This window comes from Macrobrachium nipponense, chromosome 12 (genome assembly GCF_015104395.2).
Source record: "Macrobrachium nipponense isolate FS-2020 chromosome 12, ASM1510439v2, whole genome shotgun sequence".
Classification (NCBI taxonomy): Eukaryota; Metazoa; Arthropoda; class Malacostraca; order Decapoda; family Palaemonidae; genus Macrobrachium; species Macrobrachium nipponense.
This window is the reverse complement of record NC_087205.1, coordinates 101,745,755-101,766,323: the sequence shown is the minus strand read 5'-3', so window position 1 is coordinate 101,766,323 and position 20,569 is coordinate 101,745,755. Positions and strand designations below refer to the sequence as shown.

General features: G+C 37.7%; 1 protein-coding gene and 1 long non-coding RNA gene across 9 annotated transcripts in view; both read left to right on the top strand.

Annotated features, from left to right (window-relative positions):
- The window catches only part of LOC135224714 (uncharacterized), a 214,541-nt gene that overhangs the window by 58,950 nt on the left and 135,022 nt on the right, over positions 1–20,569 (top strand). The window lies entirely within an intron of this gene.
- LOC135224710 (zinc finger CCHC domain-containing protein 8-like) overlaps positions 1–20,569 on the top strand; it is a gene marked incomplete at its 5' end in the record, with an annotated part of 68,964 nt that overhangs the window by 30,392 nt on the left and 18,003 nt on the right. For 6 of the 8 annotated variants that reach the window (XM_064263990.1, XM_064263986.1, XM_064263989.1 and 3 more), the window contains 6 exon segments: positions 431–538; positions 1,373–1,480; positions 3,693–3,761; positions 5,096–5,212; positions 8,666–8,778; positions 19,699–19,889. In XM_064263990.1, the coding sequence (XP_064120060.1) occupies positions 431–538; positions 1,373–1,480; positions 3,693–3,761; positions 5,096–5,212; positions 8,666–8,778; positions 19,699–19,889 (706 nt within the window). 8 annotated transcript variants of the gene reach the window in all.

The following is a 20,569-nucleotide window of genomic DNA, read 5'->3' as shown; positions in this document are numbered from 1 at the left end:
AAATGTTGTAACTTTAAAAAGAAAAAATCTTAATGTAGGGCATGATCACTTGCATTTTTTTAAATCTTTTGGTTCATTGGTAAATTATAATTCTACATTAGGTGAATAAAATTTGAATACCAGAGCAAAATACTTTTAATTGCACTTTCAGTTGTCAGATGAATTTAATAATGTACTGAAATTAATTTTACCTGGTATAGGAAAGTGTACAATTCCATTGTTTGTTTTTGTTTGATGATGTGATTATTTGTTTCAGAAACTTATTCTGAAAAGGAAATACTACATGGAATATTTCCAGCCAACCCATTCACTTATGGCAGTTAATAAATAAGACTGAAATACTTAAGAATTGTTTCTTTTTTTTATTTCTGTGTATGTGTACCATTAGTCATTGTTTAGCATTGTATGATGAAATTATGGTTTGTTCCAGATCCATCTGAAAAGGAAGATCGTGGTATTTTCCCAGCCAATCCTTTTACTGATGAAGACATTTCAACAACAGATACTGGAAAGAATAATAACCCACTGAAAACGAAAGGTAAATACTCATTATAATTTCATTTTGAGGGAATCATGGAATGTATAGGATTAGAGTAGCAGGATTAGGAGCAATGATATGTCTGAGAGCATAACTGGCTAAAACAGAAAAAATAACCTTCAAATATTGGTTATTTTGCCTTTTTGGAGTCATTTTCCTTCTATCGGGTCAATGTCCTAAGCATCGTCACTCTGAAACATGTGATGTAAACCTTGGAACAATTTCTGATGAGCATAATTGAAAGGCGTTGTAACCTTGGAACATTGTAAGCTGAAACCATCATAAACTGGGTACTGCCTACAGTCTACATTTGAATGGCATCCTGCCTTTTGCAAGATTTGATAATGTTTTGTTTTTGTTTTGTTTATTTTATTTATTTCAAGTCCTTTGCTTTGTCCAAATGTTATAACTTTATTAAGAAAAAATCTTAATGTAGGGTATGATCGATCACTTGCATTTTTATTAAATGTTTTGGTTCATTGGGTAATTTATAATTCTACATTAGGTGAATAAAATTTGAATGTCAGAGTAAAATATTTTTAATTTCACTTTCAGTTGTCTGATGAATTTAATAGTGTACTGAAATTAATTTTACCTGGTATAGGAAAGTGTACATTTCCATTGTTTGTTTTTGTTTGATGATGTGATTATTTGTTTCAGGAACTTATTCAGAAAGGGAAATACTGCATGGAATATTTCCAGCCAACCCATTTACTTATGCCAGTTAATAAATTAGACTGAAATACTTATGAATTTTGTTTTTTATTTCTGTGTATGTATGTGTACCGTTAGTCATTGTTTAGCATTGTATAATAATATTATGGTTTGTTCCAGATGCATCTGAAAGGGAAGATCGTGGTATTTTCCCAGCCAATCCTTTCACTGATGGAGACATTTCAACATCAGATGCTGGAAAGAATGATAACCCACTGAAAACGAGAGGTAAATACTCATTATATTCATTGTGGAGGGAATATCATGGAATGCATAGGATTAGAGTAGCAGGATTAGGAGCAATGATATGTCTGAGAGCATAACTGGCTAAAACATAAAAGCCAAAAATTAATGACAGTAGTCAGACTAAGGGTTGGGAGAGAAAGTAGTCAGACTAAAGGTTGGGAGAGAAAACTCTTGACTTCTTCAGCTCATTCAACTCCCAACATACTTCTAAATTTAAAAAATGATCATGTCAGTCATCCTTACTAGTGCTACAAAACTTCCTATTTACTGTCAGTATTCTCGTTTTCATCAAGTTCCTTCACAAGCCAACTCAATTTTCTTTGCGAGGATTGTTCCTCAAGTAGCCTAAACCTTGACCTCAAAGTAACTGATATTAGTTTCATAATTAAGCATATGAATATATATTTATATATATAATGTCCTACATGCTTTTGGGTTTTTGTCTTCCTACTCCACAAAATTAACCCTAACTCTTTGAGATTCTAAAATCATGGCTGCAGACACTAACCAATTCCAGCTGAGATTCCAATGATGTATTTGGGCATTAGAATAAAATAATACTTTAGTAAATTCATTACAAATCTCATATACACCATAACAAATGAATGTAGTATCACAAGACACTTACTGTATATGATGAAAGCAAACTTCACCATGGACCAAGACTTACATTCTTATATAACATTTAAGTATTTTTCCATATTTATTTGTTTTATGTATTTAGAAATATATTTTCTTTTAGCGACAGATAACTGTACTGTACATGCACACAAAAGAACCTTAGATCAGTCAGTCAGTCTTGTTATGTTCAAGATAACACAAAATGTTGCTAGGTCTGTCACTGGAGGGTTAGTGGAGGAGATCTCTTTGCTTTGTTAACTGCCTGAAATTTAGAGGGCTTACGCACACACGCACTCAGGCTAAGGCCCCACCGAATCCGTTGCGGCACGTGTGCATCCAACACAGCTATCCATCTACAAGCGTCTCCGTCTTCTGAGCGTGTGGCCCAACCAGACAAACGAGTGACGGTTATAAGACGGACAATTCAAACTTCAGCAGTACTTGCCGTTATGAAGGGAGAGCACGAGGTTTTCCTCTGACTCGGTGCTGTCAACCAAATTAGAGGCGTTGAACAGTAGGAAAATCTGGACTTATGACATAACTTTAGATGAGGAAAGAGTGGAGAATATGCAAAACTCTTTCATAAGTTACGATAGCGTCCAGACAAGTTTTTTTTTAATATTGTCGGATGCCGCCGAAAACCTTTGACTTAATTCACGAGGGCATTATATATCGAATATCAAAATTTGATACCAATTACAGAAGATCCGTATCAACGCAAGAAACTTGTAGTAACTCTGAGGGAAGGATTACTGATTTCGAAATTAAAGTTGCACTTTATTTTATTTAATACAAAAATTAAGATACGTAGAATTGTGTGTGAACTGAACACTTTGATACAGGAACTTCTGAAACAAAGATATTTACATAAATGTGTCCATTAGGATATAATGAAAAAATACTTTAATCCTTTATCATAACCACAAATCATCACATTTGATTATAACTCAAAGTTGGGCAGGTTGGTTCAAATGCAGGTGTTGTAGGTCTACCACAATTTCTTCCTTCATGCGGACCCCAGCTCGGAAACGCACGTCCACGTGCGGCTAAAAACAAAATGTTTTGTTCCTTGTGTGTCTAGTCTGGTAACGCACTTGACGCCACGCACGCTCATGCGTCGTGTGGGGCCACTCGTGTTTGAACTATGACAGTTGATCGAAACGCACAAACCGCGTAGCCGTGTTGGACGCACGCGATGCGCCGCAACGGATTTGGTGGGGCCTTAGCCTCATAACCAAATGAGTTTGTGTATAAAAATTTTATTTTATTTTTAAAACATAATGTTGTGTTTCATTATTTGTTAATTTTCAGGTGTTCTCCTTTGTTTTCTTTATTCATATTTGAACATTTGTTTGGAAGCTTATTTTATACCATTTTTTTGTAAAATTTTTCTTCAAAAAAAGCCAACAAGAGGAAAGTAGTATCTTTCTTTCTTATAACATCTTGATAGTGCATATTTTTTCCTTAAATTTTCAGTTTACTTTATATAGTTTCCTTTTCTGTTTGTTTCAGAAACCTGACTTCAAGGGAAGTTCTATTTTTATTTAATTTACACAAGCTCTTTTATTTTCAGATAAACCCTTATTAAAGAGATTAAACAATCCTGAAATAATAAGCTCAGAGGAGATAAGTAGTTCTGATGGTTAGTATACATTTGAGGTTTCATGCTTTTAAGCATAAAAATTTAGCTTTATTATTTGCATAATCAATATCCAGAACTTGAGCTGCAAGCTACCTGTTAATTGTATTATTAACATTATTTTAGCCAACTTGTTATTTATGCAAGTGTGGATGTTTGTGGAACAGCAGAAGGAATTTTTGTTAAGATATGCCTCAGACTTGTAGCCCCTTTTCATGGTTGGACCTATTCATAGGTAGCTGCATAGACTTGTGCTAAGAATTATTACTAGAGCCCATCCAAGTAAGGTCTTGAAGTTCAAGATCAGATAAGTACTGAGATCATGGTAGCTTGTTTTTGCCTGGACATCTAAATTGATTGGTTCTATATTTAAATTCTGCTCTTGACAACAAATGGTCTTACCTCTCCTGTCAACTAAGGACGAAGGGTTTGGGTATGCCCAAAGCTCTACCTGTTGAGTCATGAGCAGCCAGTCTGGTTCCTATTGATCTTGTGCAGGTAGATATGTGACTTGGTTGTTGGTCATATTTGTATGTATGATGTTTAATGATGTACTTATGAAGCAGAAAATGTTACAGATATTGAAGAAACTGCGTAGAAGCCTCTTAAGTTACATGCTTCAGTACCAGTTTTTTTATGAAAGCTGCTAAGTCCCCAATTTGGTAAAGCAAAAAATGGGGCCAATGATACACTCAGGCTTATCATATCCTTGCTTGGCTGTTTCCCTCCATCTTCTATTCTGTCTGCAGTGGTATCGACTATCACTGTAGTGATGGGAAGCTCAGACGACAGGAATCCAACATCTGTATGATAGATGTTGACTTGGAGTTGCCAAGGTGACTAGGTTTCTTGAGATTAAAGAGATTTCTGAACAACGGTCCACATTTTTTTACCTTATAACTTTTTTACAATCTTCATGATCATATAAACAATTCAGCGTAACTTTTCTGTTATTCCCATATGATTCTCTTGCTTTGCTTCACTTCTGTAAAGAAGAGGTTGGTTATTCACAGTATTCATAAATCATTGAATTTCATAGACAACCATCTTTCTGTACCTTCATGACTATTCTCTTTCTATTCATTTAGCTCTTCTCTTACAAGCATTTTCAAATATTATTTATTTATTTTCAGTTTTATTTTTAACAGTTGAAAATTGCTTAAACATTTCATGAAGTGAATTGAAATTTTGTCAATTAATATACTTAGCTATGTGAAATTGTTTTGGAAATGCTTGGTCAATACATTGTCAGTGGTTTTTTTTAAGGTAAAGTCTTTTTGTCTTCATTAAGAATATTTAACTGATGTAAAAGTAATCCAGAATTTTTTTTTTTATAGCAAGCACTTCACAAGATAGTGATAAAGATAAGCAAAGTGAAATGACCTCCATGAAGGACATGTTTTTCCTTGATATGGATGGAGAAGTCATCGTGAATGAGGAAAATAAAGATGCTGGCAAGTGAATCTTTGGTCACTTTCCCTGTGCTGTCATGTTAACCTTATCCTCAGTTATTTGTTTAAACAGATTGCATGCTAAGATGTAGGTAGTAAGTTGCGTTGAAGTTTTTTCAGTTTATTTGTTCTTAGCAAAATATATGTAGTACGTAGTTGTGTTTTTAGTTTCACATACAGACCACGCATGCTAAAGAAGGATTAACTCATGATGACCACATGGTACTTGAGGAACCCTTTTGTAAAGAATCACTTTCCCAGTTGGGAATTATATACTAATAAGAATAAAAGAAGTTAGTTGCCATTTTGATAATCAATCCATAAAATATACATCAGTAAGTTTAGGCCTTCAGAGGAGAAAATATTTAGGACATAACAGATTTTAAGAGGATTGTTTTTTAATACAGTACTTTTGTTTTGTGGAAATATTAGCCAGTATTATGTTGACAGTTTTGTTGAAATGTGGTTTTTTTTACTTAGGGTAGCCTGATTATTGTTGTATGCAAGAAAGATTTGCTTTTTAATAAATGCTATGGTTTTAAGGACATACTTCAATCCCATCTTTTGGTGATATGTTTTTCCGCCTCATAGTGATGATGTTTTAGTAAAAATTTCTCAGTTGTTCATATACGAAACAAACCTTCGGTCTTAACATTAGGATAAATACTTAGCGCCAGCTGGAAACCGGTAAAGTTTAAAATAATTGTGTATGCAAGGGACTATTGGCATCTGTGCTTGGTCACGAGTCATGTGGAGCCACCCACATACCCTTCTTTAACTCTTGACCCCGTTAGTTATTTTCTTACCGCCTTTAAGAGAGGACGTGCTTTGCTTCCGTCCTTTTAAAGCCGGTTTAGTTTGCCCCCTACTGTTTTGAATCTGTTGCGTTTGGAATTCCCGGGCACTGTTGTGAACATGAAGCCTTCTCATGCTTCGAGATTTCCTGGATATCACAAGAAGCAGATAAACGCCCAGATATTATCTTTGATGCTTTTGACGTCGGGGTACTCATCGTGTAGTAGGTCATAGGGGCAGAAACTCTTCAGATACAGTTAATTCGCTGCCTGTACTTTGTAATTTCACATATATAATATGGCTTGCCTGTGAATCCAAAGCTTGGATGATCAGGATGTGCTTTGGGAAGTAATTTTGACTAGTTGTGCTCCTTTCCCTGCGGGGAGAGGTGTGCATCGCCATCTTGTTTTCGTTCCAGATAGGCCATAGTTGATGGGGTGTGCGATCGGCGTTATGCCTATCAGGAATACCAACCCAAGAAAACAGTTGGTTTGCTATACCAGGGTCCCACGATATGGATGTCCCTTCTATCCTGATATGCACTGAATGGCGGTCGAATGCGTCAACATCTAGAGAAACAGATAGTGCAACACAGCAAACCTATTATTTTACATTAGCCTTATTTTTTCCATGCATTCCTTCTGACATTTCATTGAAAAAGGCAAAGAAGAAAGTTTCTTGAGCTTCATTAGGCAGTGATTGCATCATCGGGTAGATGGTAGGAGCAATCATTATGTTGTTTAGTAAATGTCTTTAAAACTTTGTTTAAGGAGAAAATAAAGAAAATAAGATACTGTCTGTAAATTGTTTGCTTCAAATGGTTATAGAACTCAAAAGGAACACATATAAGGTGAATAGTATCCCACAACAGTCACTGGACTGATAAATTAAATTTTGATTTATAACTCATACTAAAAGAAATGTTGAAGTAAAATGAGGATCATGATACTTAATATACATATTGAATACGATATTATACAAAATTACTGTCACACATTGGCAGCCAGTTCATCACTGCATAACGGAGGGCACTTGATATTGTCTTTTGTATCACAGTTAAAGAAAATAACACCTAAGGGTATCTGTGAACTAAGAATACTAATTCCCCTGTATCAGCAGGTGCTAATTTTGCCATGGTTTTCAAGCTCTTTAGATTAAAACACCTAACTTACCAAGCCAGCTATCCTTTACCAGCCTTCAACTCCTTCTCCTCATTTTCTTCAACCCCTTTATTGATGCGTTAATACAAGCTAAGCACATTTCGTGGAAATCTCGGCCATCAACAAGTGTATTTCTGTGGCATATCTTGCCAAACGTAAAGTTCTCTCAATCTTTAACATAAAAAAGGTAATTTTTTTAACAACAACCAGGTATACATATACTTTCATGGATCTCTTCTTCACTTTGCTGGAATCCATATGTATACTGTTGATCTTCAACTTCCACATAATTAACTTATACAAATTTGAATTCACATAATTGAAAAGTACTTAGGAAAAATTGTAAAGAAATTCCACAGTATGAAAAATTGAATTGTTCATATGCAGATTAGGTCTTAACAACAGGATATATTTCCAAGTGCCAGCTGGTAACTGGTTAAAACAATCTGAGATTGTCAAGCAAGGAATCTGTGAGATCTGGCAATGCCTTTGCGTACGAGGTGAAAGCTGGTCAGAGACCGCGCATTCAACCTTGTTACACCCAGTCTTTTCCTAACCGCTTTGGGGAGTTGCCACGTGCGCTTTGCTCTCCTTCCAAGCCAGCTTTTTCTGTCTGTGTTTTGTTTTTTCAGTGTGTTGAGTGTGTGTGTCTGTGTTGGTGTGGCTTTCCTTTAGTCTTCACGGCCTCATCAACACGTGCACGGGCATTCAAGGGTTCCTGTGCTCTTAGTTTTTGGTGCCGTCAGCAGTAGGTGCAGAGCTGATTTTTGTAAGGTGAGGAATCCCTGCCTGGAATGTCGTGCCTGCCCTAAGTCGCAGTGGAGGTTGTTTCATAGGAAGAGGGAACATCGCAGAGTTTTGACTCTTCCCTCTTGGGATGGGGTTTTCTTCACCTCGCCTAGACGATTTGGCTGCTCCCTCTCCTTTGGTCACTCTCCCTAATGCTAACTTGGGTGTTCCTGTGTCACCTTTTCTTCCATTGCTTCGTCGATGGAAGTAAATTAAATTTTTGCAGGTGTACACTGTAGCTGATTCGGCTCCTAGCTTTTCTAATTTCTCACAGCTAATTGGTTAGACAACAGAGAGAGAGGCAGTCAAGTTCTGGAAACTCATGAATATGTATATGCATGCAGGCATACTTGCTAAATATATTTTACTTTCTGCCTTTCTTCATAATGGACTGAAATGTCTGGAACATATTGAACCACAAAAAGATTAATTGTTTGTAATAGATATATATAACAAATATTCTTTGTCTATATAATACATAGAATCATATCTGAATTGTTTACTGTCCATGTTTTTGTAATTTTGATCATTTGCATTATTTCCTTTTATGTTAACTACAGAATGGTTAATTATATAAAATGAATTTAGATAGAAAAACATTCCGTAATTGTCAGTGTAGTACGTACTTAATATCATAATTGAATTTCTAGCTTTGTTCATGGAATTTCTTTTTCACTAATTTAGATGTTTTACACACATTAACATTTTTCAGATGTCATTAGTTTTGATGGAATATCTTTAGATGTTGATGGTGATGCAGGAACTCATGTACCTGAAGATAATATCTCTCCTTACCCAGTTCATGAAATACCCAAGTATTATGCTGTAAGTACAGCTTAGATTTTTTATATGTTCTGTAACTGTATAGCCTATTGTAGCTTTTTATTTTTTGTAGCTATATATCAAATATATGCTGTTCTTCAACTGATTGAATGTTACCCACTTTCTCCTCAAAACTATCTTACCAAACTACTGCTCCATTTATGCTTAAGGGGAAATCCCATTTATGTAGAAGTTACTTCAGTGAATAGGAATTTTTAATTTTAGAAAATTTATTTTCTTGTCTACATATCATTGTTCCAGCCACACGAAGGTTTTTCTTTTTTGAGTGTTATTTTTTATTTTCTATGTCAGATGGATGTAACTAGTATATTTAAACAGATTGGACTTCAGAGTATGTAATTGCTTAGAGAATTTCAAACTAGTACCTTTTGAAAGTTCATAGTCCAACAAGACAAATTTCAAATGTAATTTGCTTGCAGCTTAGGGGAATTAGGAAAGAGTGTTGCAAATCATAAAAGTATACCACTTAAAGATCAGAAGATTGTAAAAGTTATGGAAACCTGGAGCAGGAAGAGAAATCTAAAGCCATGTCATTATGAGAAGGAAACCCACAAAACTGACTTTGATGAGGATCACTGATTTCCACTAAGCAAATGTATTAAGTGAAGGCTTTATGATTGCTAGAAGGTTGCATGACGCTCTTAAATCTTGGTGAAACATCTGCTTAATTAGTGCCCATAGAAGGGTACAAAGAGTACCTTAATTGATCAAGCACCCTGCTTTTTATCCTATAATACTGAGAAAAGAAATTAAAAGATGAAGCTCTACAAATATAAGGGTAGTATAGTATTGCAAAGGGATGGTTAAGGCCACCCTATTCCGTTGTCTTTTTGTTTTAATTATATAATTAGGTATACAAAAGGTGCATTCTTTGTTGTTCATCTTAGTATTTCTACCAGAATAAAATACAGGTCATGGTATGTCTTGTAAAGATCGATATTTGAAAAATTACTAGACATTGTACTTTTACGTATCATGTATATGAGTTAACTTGAAACCCTGGATCTTCTGTTTTTTTTTTTTCTGTTTTGTGTGTGTGTGCATGTGAATAATTTCAAGATCAGACCAAGTTTGTACAGTGAAAAGGGTTGTAAGATAGTTAAAGAGGTGATTAGGTTGGGTGAAACACAAGATGTAGGGGATTATGCTCAAGGTAACAAATCTGAAGTTCAGAGCTTATTGAAACCCTTTGGAGTAGACCATTTAATTTCCCATTAGTAAGGGTTTCTGTATGCTCTAATGTATGCACCTTAATGCCATCCTTTATCATGTCAGTAACATTTTCTTTGCAGAATTCCCTTATAGCTGTTAGGATCTTGACATCTTAATTAATAGTTGGGAACCCCTAGAAGTCATTGACAGCATTGAATGTCTCAGGCATTAGGGTATCTAAAGCTCATCATTGAGAGGATTGCATTTGCATTCCTTAAGCTCTTCCATATCCATGGTGTGCCCTAATCAAGACTTTCATCTAGGGTAATACAAATCCTCCCTAGGGTTAGGTGCATCTTGATACCCTGATTAACCCTTAAACGCCAAATGGACATATTAAACGTCGAGTCAAAATGTCCCCCGTATGCCGAATGGACGTACCATATGTCGACTCAAAAAGTTTTTTTTAAATTCGCGGAAAAATACTTATAGGCCTACCAGCCGAAAACTTTTGAATCACGCGCCTTAGGGGATGCTGGGAGTTCACGGATCAAGGCGTTGTTTTGGTTACAATCGTTACGCAGGCGCGCAAGCGCGAATTTCTTTCTTATCGCACTAAAAAGTATCAGTGACACATCTCAAAAATTATTTCGTCACTTTGACATAATTTTTGCACCGTTTTAAATTATCCGTTACATGAAGTATTATACGTATATGAAAATGTGCGCAATTTCATTTAGAATGCAACAAAAAAATACTCATGATTGTAGCTTTTATCAGTTTTGAAATATTTCCATATAAATAACGATAAGTGCCAAAATTGCAATACACCCCCTGAACACCTGAATAAGCCCTGGTCACTTACCAGCCCAAACCATCATTTATTAAAAATTTACCAAATCTTTGGTTAAAATAAACTATCAGTGTTGCCAATCTCCTGGCAAACACCCTTGTTACCTAGTTACCAGCCCACCGCTGGTAGCCCTGCCTCACGGGCCGGTCACACCTGCCCTCTCACGTCAATCACTTATCGTTCGCGGTGGAGTACAGATGTATCCACAGCGAACTCCTTTTTGGTCTTGCCCGGCCTTCATTTGCACCTTTGATTTGATTGATTTTGGTGACGAATTACGCATCCCTTTGGATTACGGTTGGATTGCTCTTAATACCTTGTCATCAGATATTGATTCTGCAAAGGAAGAAACAACACAAGCTACGACAACGACTACTGCATTCTCGGCCACGACATCACAGAAAACGACGAGCGGAAGTTCAACAACGTATCTTCTTTGCCAACAATGCAAGAAAAGGATGAGTACCCTATGACACGATAGTCATTCCTTATGCGTAAATTGTAGCCTGTTCGATACTATGTAAAGAACACAGATGTTTGGAATGTCAGGAGTGGTCTTTGGACCAGATGTTAGGGTATCTCAAACATAGGAAAGGGTAGGCAGGAAGAGACTAACGTAGATCAAGATAAAGACTTAGAGACTGCTCTTTAAGAGACTTGAGAGTAGGCTGACATCGAGTATGACATCTCTGTTACCGATTTTATGTCAAGATTAAGTGAGGATAGATCGAGCAATAGGGATACTGAAATTACCAATCGTTCTTTTCCAGCTCCCCTGCCTGTTCCAGAACCAGCCCTAACCGGTGCTGGGGGTTATGGGGATCCGCAAGCCCACAGGGCAGGATCCGCCGTCCCCCCTGGCGCGGAGCAGGCAGTGTTGGCAGCAGATTCCCCTTCCCTCGATGTGTAAGTTCTCAGGATGATAAAAACTTAGGTCAGATATAGACGAGTAGCGATAATAGGCTACATAGTGTTTAGTTTAGGAAGAAAAGTGCAGGCTTCTTCGGGTCGGTTTTCTATTAAAAGTAGTAGTTTATAGAGGCACAGTGTCCTTAGAGCATCTTTAGGCTTTTTCCTGCTTCGAGTTCCTTGCATCAGAAGCTTTAGGCCATGGTTGGTCTTTCAGATATGCTCCTTCGTCTTTTTAGGTTACTTTCCTCTACTTATACGATACAATAATTGTTAATATCACTAATTCTCCGTTCAATGCATATTGACTTACGATATTCAGTATGGAGAGAAATCGAATAAAATTAACTACGGTTAGCCTAGTGTTCACGATGACTATATCGTATGCATATTCAGTAGCCTAGCCTAGCCTAAAGTATTCGCTGTACAACATATCGGTAGTTATTTTTATATTGGCTAACGCTGTAGGCTCAAGGCATTCTGACTTCGGATAATTCAGTACAGTAAGTCCTCGGGTTACGCCGGTCTCGACTTACGATGTTTCGTGGTTACAAACGCGCCCCCATAAAAATATAAAAAAAATAATATTTTGCGTCGTTCCGTCTTATGCGGTTTAGCGTCGTAAGCAACGTAAACAAACGCGAACTAGTTCCGGGCGCACGGCGGAAGAATACGCTTTGTGGGGGAGAGGACGGCGTCGCTTCGCTACGCTCATTCCTCGCCCATACGCCATTTTGGTTGTTTACACACTGCTCTCTCTCCCTCGTGTTGTATCGTTTTGTAACTTTTTGCTCTTTGTTATGGCTCCCAAGCGCAAGGCGGACTCTTCTGATGGTAGTGCATCGAAGAAAAAAAGAAAGGCCATCACCATGGAAATTAAAGTGGACATTATAAAGCGATCTGAGAAGGGAGAAACGCCAACAAACATTGGCCGCTCGCTTGGCCTTAGCCGTTCGACCGTTGCTACCATTATCAAAGATAAAGAGCGCATCGTTGAACATGTGAAAGGATCTGCTCCTATGAAAGCGACAGTGATAACTAAGCAGCGTAGTGGTCTAAATAATTGAAATGGAAAGGTTATTGGTGCTTTGGTTGGTTAAGACCAAAATCAACGGCGTATCCCAGTCAGCCTTATGGTGATTCAGGAGAAGGCGAAAAGATTGTTTGAAGCGTTGAAAAAAGAAAAGGGGGAGGGAAGTGAAAGTGAAGAGTTTGTGGCTAGTAGGGGTTGGTTTATGCGATTTAAGGCTCGGGCCAATTACCATAACCTTAAATTGCAAGGTGAAGCTGCTAGTGGGGATGAGAAAGCAGCGAGTGAAATTTCCTAAAGCGTTGTCTGAGATAATTAAGGAGGGGGGTTATTCTGCTCAGCAAGTGTTTAACGTAGACGAGACAGGTTTGTTTTGGAAACGTATGCCTAACCGCACTTACATCGCCAAGGAGGAGAAAGTCAGCACCCGGTCATAAAGCCAGCAAGGAGAGGCTAACTTTACTTCTTGGGGTAATGCTGCTGGCGACTTCAAACTGAAGCCCTTGTTGGTGTATCAGGCTGAAAATCCAAGGGCACTCAAGGGCATTTGGAAGGGTCAACTACCGTAATTTGGAAGTCCAACAAGAAGGCATGGTGACACCTTGCAGTGTTTGAGGACTGGTTCGTAAACCATTTTGTTCCAAGTGTGGAGCGGTATTGCGCCTCCAAGGGTATCCCCTTTAAGGTGTTGCTAGTGCTGGACAATGCCCCTGGACACCCTGCCCAGCTGGGAGACTTCAACCCTAATGTCAAGGTGGTTTACCTTCCACCTAATACCACGGCCCTTTTACAGCCTATGGACCAAGGAGTGATTGCTTCGTTCAAGGCCTACTACCTACGAAGGACAATTGCTATGGCTTTACAGGCAACTGAAACCAAGAAGGACTTGACTCTGAAGGACTTTTGGAAATCCTACACATCCTTGATGCTGTAAAGAACATTGCTAATTCCTGGGAGGAGGTTCAAGCAAAACAAACATGAATGGTGTCTGGAAGAAAATTTGTCCTCATTTGTGAATGATTTCCATGGGTTTGAGGACACAGTTCAGCTAGTTGTCAAGAACGTTGTTGCCCTGAGTAAGGAAATCAATTTGGAGATGGAGGTTGATGATGTTACAGAGCTGCTGGAGTCTCATGGCGAGGAGTTATCTGCTGAGGACCTGATACAACTGGAGAAGCAGATGATAGAGGAAGAAGAAGAAGCACCCACCCCAGAGCCTAAGGCTTTCACAAGGCAGGACTTGATAAGAGGTTTTGCAGAGTTGCAGCAAGCGTTGTCAACTTTTGAGGCTCAGGATCCCAAACTTGGACAGGTTCACTAGGGTTTCCAGAGGCGTCATGGATTTGATGCAGTGTTACAAGGAGATCTTGGATGAAAAGAGGTCGCTCTCTGTTCAGACTAACCTGGAGCAGTATTTTAAGAAGGTAGAGAGGCCTGCAGGAGATCCTGTACCCTCTACCTCAGCTGCCTCTGCTAATCCAGACTCGCCTGCCCCACAATCTCCAGCACCTTCTGAATGTTCTGCTAACCCAGACTCACCTGCCCCAGTATCTCCAGCACCTTCTGTAGGTTCTGCCTCACCTAAAGACTCACCTGCCCCAACATCTCCAGTAGTATGTTCTGCCTCACCTCAAGAATCACCTGCCTCAGCATCTCCAGTAGTATGTTCTGCCTCACCTCAAGAATCACCTGCCTCAGCATCTTCCAGCAACTTCTGGAGTTCTTTTTCTCTCACTAACCTCCCCCAGTCTCTCCAGCACCGCAGCTTCCTCTCCAGTGTGCAAGCCAATCAAATTAATAAAGGTAAGGAATTGTTCTCTCGTTGTTATTGATAGGTATTTACATTAAATCATGTGGTATTTTTCAATGTTCCGACTTACGCTGAAAATCGTGTTACAACGCATCTTAAGAACGGATCAACGTCGTAACTCGAGGACCCCCTGTACAGGTGTAATTGAAAACGAACGAGAATCCGATCTGAGGATAATTAATATGAATGTAATTGAACAGAATGAAGATCGGATTCTGTCCGACTAAAGCATTATAATTGTATTATATGTATCATCATATTAGCGTAGTATAAACACTAACTCGGCAGTTATTCACGCTGGAATCAGCGGATGACGAATACGGGTTTGCGTCGCTGTATCCATCTCATTCTCTCCTGATTGCCTAAAATGACTAACGTAACAACACTCTCACTTATGCCAAGTTTGTACAAACGTCTTGAAGGAGACGTGTGTTCAACTATGTTGACATTTAACATAGTCAATGAGGTATCTATCTTGGGGCATATAATCAGATTGTCAGATATTAACGGAATTCCGTATGTATGACGTCTTCATACGTTTAACAGACTATTGCCGTCAGTAATTACATTGCGCTTATGTCAATTAGTTACAAATTATTACCAGTCGTATTATCAAATTACAATGACAACTGAAATTAATATTAGGCCTAATAAAGTTAATTTAATTACCTTTAAATAGTATTTTATTACTTTTCAATTAAATTACAATTACACTAGCTTGTCGTCAAACAGCACTATTGTAAGGAGGTGTGGCTTAGACAGACAAGGATGCCGGCTAGTCTGTTTTTTGTTTTTTTTTCCTTGGCTCCAGATTCAACCATATCACTTGGTCTCGGCTAATGTTTTTGTCCCTAGTTAGCATATTAATGAATATCTGGATACTTAACTTATGGAACGAAGTCATACTGTTCGTCTTACGATGTAATTTAAGACCAAAATTTGACTGATACGTCTCATTGGAAGCTAGTTTTTCCCTCGGGTTAGATGGCATTAAATTTAGGATTCCGTTCGTTTTTCACTCGTTTTCATAGGTATTACGAACCTTACACTTTATATACTTTATTAATCCTTTGTCTGTGTGAAAACAACAGTAATGAGCTCTTTCATGCTATTAGTTTCTTTTACCACAGCTGCGTTTGAATTCATACAAAAGCTCGGGACTTCTGTCCAGGTTGCTGATGCACGTAATTTTGCCTTATTAACTTCAGCTGCATTTCTAACATGAATACAGTAATTACCGTCGCACGCGGATGAATACAATAACGGATGTTGCTATCGGATTCGATTACTGTCACACGCTGATCAATACAATAAAGTGATGTTGTTATAGGAGTCGATCGCATTAGCAACAAGTTCTCGTTCGGTTGTTCATAGCTGTACGGAGTTATACGAGTATATTATCGTTAAGACAATACCCTTTTAACTTAGAAGAGGGTGCAATTTACGGAGGTGGAGATGTTAGAACGATTGTAATTTCTCTCTTCTCTCTCTCTCTCTTTCTCTCTCTCTCTCTATCTCTCTCTCTCTCTCTCATCTTCTCTCTCTCTCTCTCTCTCTCTCTCTCTCTCTCTCACTTCCCTGATTTTATATTCTCTCTTTATCCTAGACGATTCTCTCTCTCTCTCTCTTACTTTTCTGATTTCATATTCTCTCATCCTATTTTCCACGCTCTCCTAACACTGGACTCATTGTGCAACAGAGGTTTTTCTTCCTGTCAAACGAAAAACCTTTTCAAACTTTGTCAATTTCCCTTCAGCGCTGACTGACCTCATAGGTCCCAATACTCGGCCTTTGGCCTAAATTCTATTTGTAAACCCAACAATCTTGCTGTCTGAGTTAGTATTAGAGTAGGGAGCGAATATTAGGAATATGTATAAGGTATTCATGATATGATATATCACAAGAGGATTTTAAGTATTAGGACAGATAGGAAAGAACATGTCTGGGTCTATCTGAGGGTATTCTTCCAAGTGCCAACCAGGCAGAGAACAGACAGGCAGGTACACACAAGAGAGGACATCACTACGATCGACGACACCGTCGCAGACGCACCGATGGACATGGTTGTCTCCTCCGTACAGTGAGAGGCCTAAGGCCACATGGGAGGTCCTTCAGTTTCCCTCCATACATGAGAGGCCGAGAGCCACATGGGAGGTCTTCAGATTTCCTCCATAACATGAGAGGCCGAGAGCCACATGGGAGGTCTTCAGATTCCCTCCATACATGAGAGGCCGAGAGCCACATGGAGTCTTCTTTTTCTCTACTCAGGTGAGGCACATAGCCAGCTGAGAGGAAACAGGTTTGTATCCCTCCCGCACTCAATGAGTTTTGACCTTAGGGTAGAGGTGCAGGGAGTTTTTTCCCTCCACATATGGGAGGCCTAGAAGGCCACACATTGGGAGATTAGTTTGGGACGAGTGACAAATGAACTTGAGACTGACCCGCGTACTCAATTATTTGAACTGAACAACTGGTACAGTGGAGGGCCGGGTAGATTTGATTCCCCACCTCCAAATTAATGTTGTTAATCGGGCTTATTCAGGTGTTCAGGGGGTGTATTGCAATATGAAGTTTTTATTGTAAAACTAATATTGTAATACCTACCTGAACACCTGAATGATTCCCACCCTCCTCCCCTCTCATACAGAGTTATTGAGTTATGATTGACGTGAGAGGGCAGGTGTGACCGGCCCGTGAGGCAGGGCTACCAGCGGTGGGCTGGTAACAAGGGTGTTTGCCAGGAGATTGGCAACACTGATCGTTTATTTTAACCAAAGATTTGGTAAATTTTTAATAAATGATGGTTCGGGCTGGTAAGTGACCAGGGCTTATTCAGGTGTTCAGGTAGGTATTACAATATTAGTTTTACAATAAAAACTTCATATTTCAACCGCTCAACTTTGACTCTACCGAAATGGTCGAAAAACGCAATTGTAAGCTAAAACGCTTATATTGTAGTAATATTCAACTATTTACCTTAATTTTGCAACAAATTGGAAGTCTCTAGCACAATATTTCGATTTATGGTGAATTTATGAAAAAACTTTTTCCTTACGTCCGCGCGGTAACTCTTCTGAAAAAAATCATACATGCGATTGTGGTAATGTTTGCACCATTTTAAAATTAGCCGTTACATAAAGTTTTATATATGGAAATGTGCGCAATTTCATGCACAATACAACTAAAAACAACCCATGTTTGTAGTTTTTATCAGTTTTGAAATATTTTCATATAAAAAATGATAAGTGACAAATTTTCAACCTTCGGTCAATTTTGACTCTACCGAAATGGTCGAAAAATGCAATTGTAAGCTAAAACTTATATTTTAGTAATATTCAATCATTTTCATTCATTTTGTAACAAATTGGAAGTCTAGCACAATATTTCGATTTATGGTGAATTTATGAAAAAAATAACATTTTCCTTACGTCCGCGCGGTAACTCTTCCGAAAAAATCATACGTGCGATTGTGGTAATGTTTGCACCATTTTAAATTAGCCGTTACATAAAGTTTTTATATGAAAATGTGCGCAATTTTATGTAAAATACAACGAAAAATAATTGAAGGTTGTAGCTTTTCTCATTTTGAAAATATTTGCATATAAGTCACGATAAGTTAGAAAAAAAACCACGTTCGGTCACTTTGACTCTAAACCGAACCAAATGGTCGAAAAAACGCAATTGTAAGCTAAAACTCTTTTAATTTTAGTAATATTCAATCATTTACCTTCATTTTGCAACAAATTGGAAGTCTCTAGCACAATATTTCGATTTATGGTGAATTTAAGAAAAAAACTTTCCTTCCCTCCACGCGCGTATTCTCCGCCATAAATCTCCGAATTGCGTACATCGCATTCTCGGAAAATTTACTCCGTTTCATATTAGGCATTTCATAGAGTTTTATATACGAAAATGTGCGCAATTTCATGTAGAATAAAAGAAAAAATATTTGAAGGTTGTAGCTTTTCAAATTTCCGAAATAATTGCATATAAAAAAAAAATTATTAAAAAATTTCGACATTTGGTCAACTTTAACTCATCCGAAATATTCGAAAACTGCAATTGTAAGCTAAAACTCTTACAGTATCGTAATATTCCATCATTTAACTTCATCTTGAAACAAATCCGAAGTCTCTATAACAATATTTAGATTTATGGTGAATTTAAAAAAAAATATTTTTTTACGTCCTCAGGTTACGAATTCATGCATCATTTTGTGATAATATTTTCGCTGTGTTGATTTTATCGTTTTACAATGTGTTATATGCCAAAAAGATTGCAATTTAGTTTACATTACAAAAAAAAAAAAAAAAAGTAACTTGTTACCTTTAACCGTTTTGCGCACAGCGCGATTTGAATACAATTATATAAAAGTTCGTTTTTTGCGCTATCATATATCGCATTATTTATATATGATAATGATAATTTTTATCCTTTCTGATGGTTGCATACTAAACTTCAGGCAATGACAAAAAAAGGAGCCAAAAATGAACTCTAAATATTCAAAACTAAGCGCGCTGTGATTTTTTGAAAAAATTATTTTTTCCGCTTCCGCACTCACTCAAAACCGGCTCCGGCATTTGGGGGACGTTTTGATTTTTACCGCTTCGGCGTTTAAGGGTTAAGTGGCTAAAGTAGTGATGTCATGTTATGAGGCAGAAGGATCACTTTAATATTCTGCTCGGTAATTTTGAGAGATTGGGGCTGGCTGAGAAGCTGTCTGTTACTAGGTGGACTTTAAATGGTATCCCCTTTTCTATGAGGTATTTTCTCACTTCAGGAATGAAGCATTTGTGATCCCACTCCCAAAACAACATTGCTGTCACAAAGATGCTTTGTTGTATTGCTAAAACTTGTATGTGTAATTCTTTTACTGTACATCTCATATAAGTTGTACCTTTTGAGTTTTATAATCATTTGATATGCACAATCTTGAGACAGCATCCTCTGTTCTTTCTTTTTTCCCAGTTGGAGGGTTTGAAGACATTTATAACTTACCTGTGGTAATTAAAAATGGTAAAGCCTTTCAGATAGTATTTGAGAATACATTTTTAATCATTAAAGATTTACTAAGATCATTGTTGAGATAAGATATTGATAGCTGTAAAACTACTTGATGCCTAGCAATTTATTTGATTTTTTTCACAGGGTGTTGCTGGAGTTCTTTCAGATATTGAATACAACATGGATACAGGCAAAAAGATTCAAGATGCAAAACCTAAGAAAACATGCTTCAATTGTCTTGGCGATCATAATTTCCAAGAATGTCCAGAGCCTTCCAATCCACAGAGAATTGCAGCAAACAGGAAAAAACAGAAGAGCAGTCGAATATCAAGCATGTACGTAACTTTGTAATTAATAATCTCTGTCCTTATGAGTCTCCTTCCTTTGCCTTCCCTTAGCCAGGAGGTGAGACCAGATGTACTGAACCTCCAGGCGGTTCATGACTTCTTTCCTCCCGCCAAAAGTGTGTTTAGTTCCCTGCAATAGCTGGATTGCTGGCTATTTTATGAACCAGTATGTTATTAAGCTAGTTCTGTTATTATTGAAGTCTCTTGGATGACTTCCTGAATGGGTGAAATACAGTAGAATGTATGAAATTAACTCATCTCTGTCTGCAAAACTCTTGTCTACAGTGTAAACAGATATTGTTACCTTACCCCCTGAAGGCGGGATCACAAACAAAACTGTGCTAGCTTCAAAGCAAAATGGTGGTAGGTTCAGCAACTTCCTTTCATGGGAGTTGCTAAATCACAGAATTCCAGGTTACAGAGGTCTGACTATATTAAGCTCATTTTCCTTATCAAGTTAAAATATACATATATTGTGTTATGCTCATTCTTTTTAGGGAAGGAAGAATTTGAATTTACAGTTGGTTATTGCACTTGTTGATATAGCTAAACTGTCTTTTCATTACTGGTAGTGTGACTGTGCTGTGGTGTTTCTACAAAGAGACCAATAAACTTGAACATTGATTGCAACTATTTTAGGAACAGTTTTGAGAAATGGATATTTAATA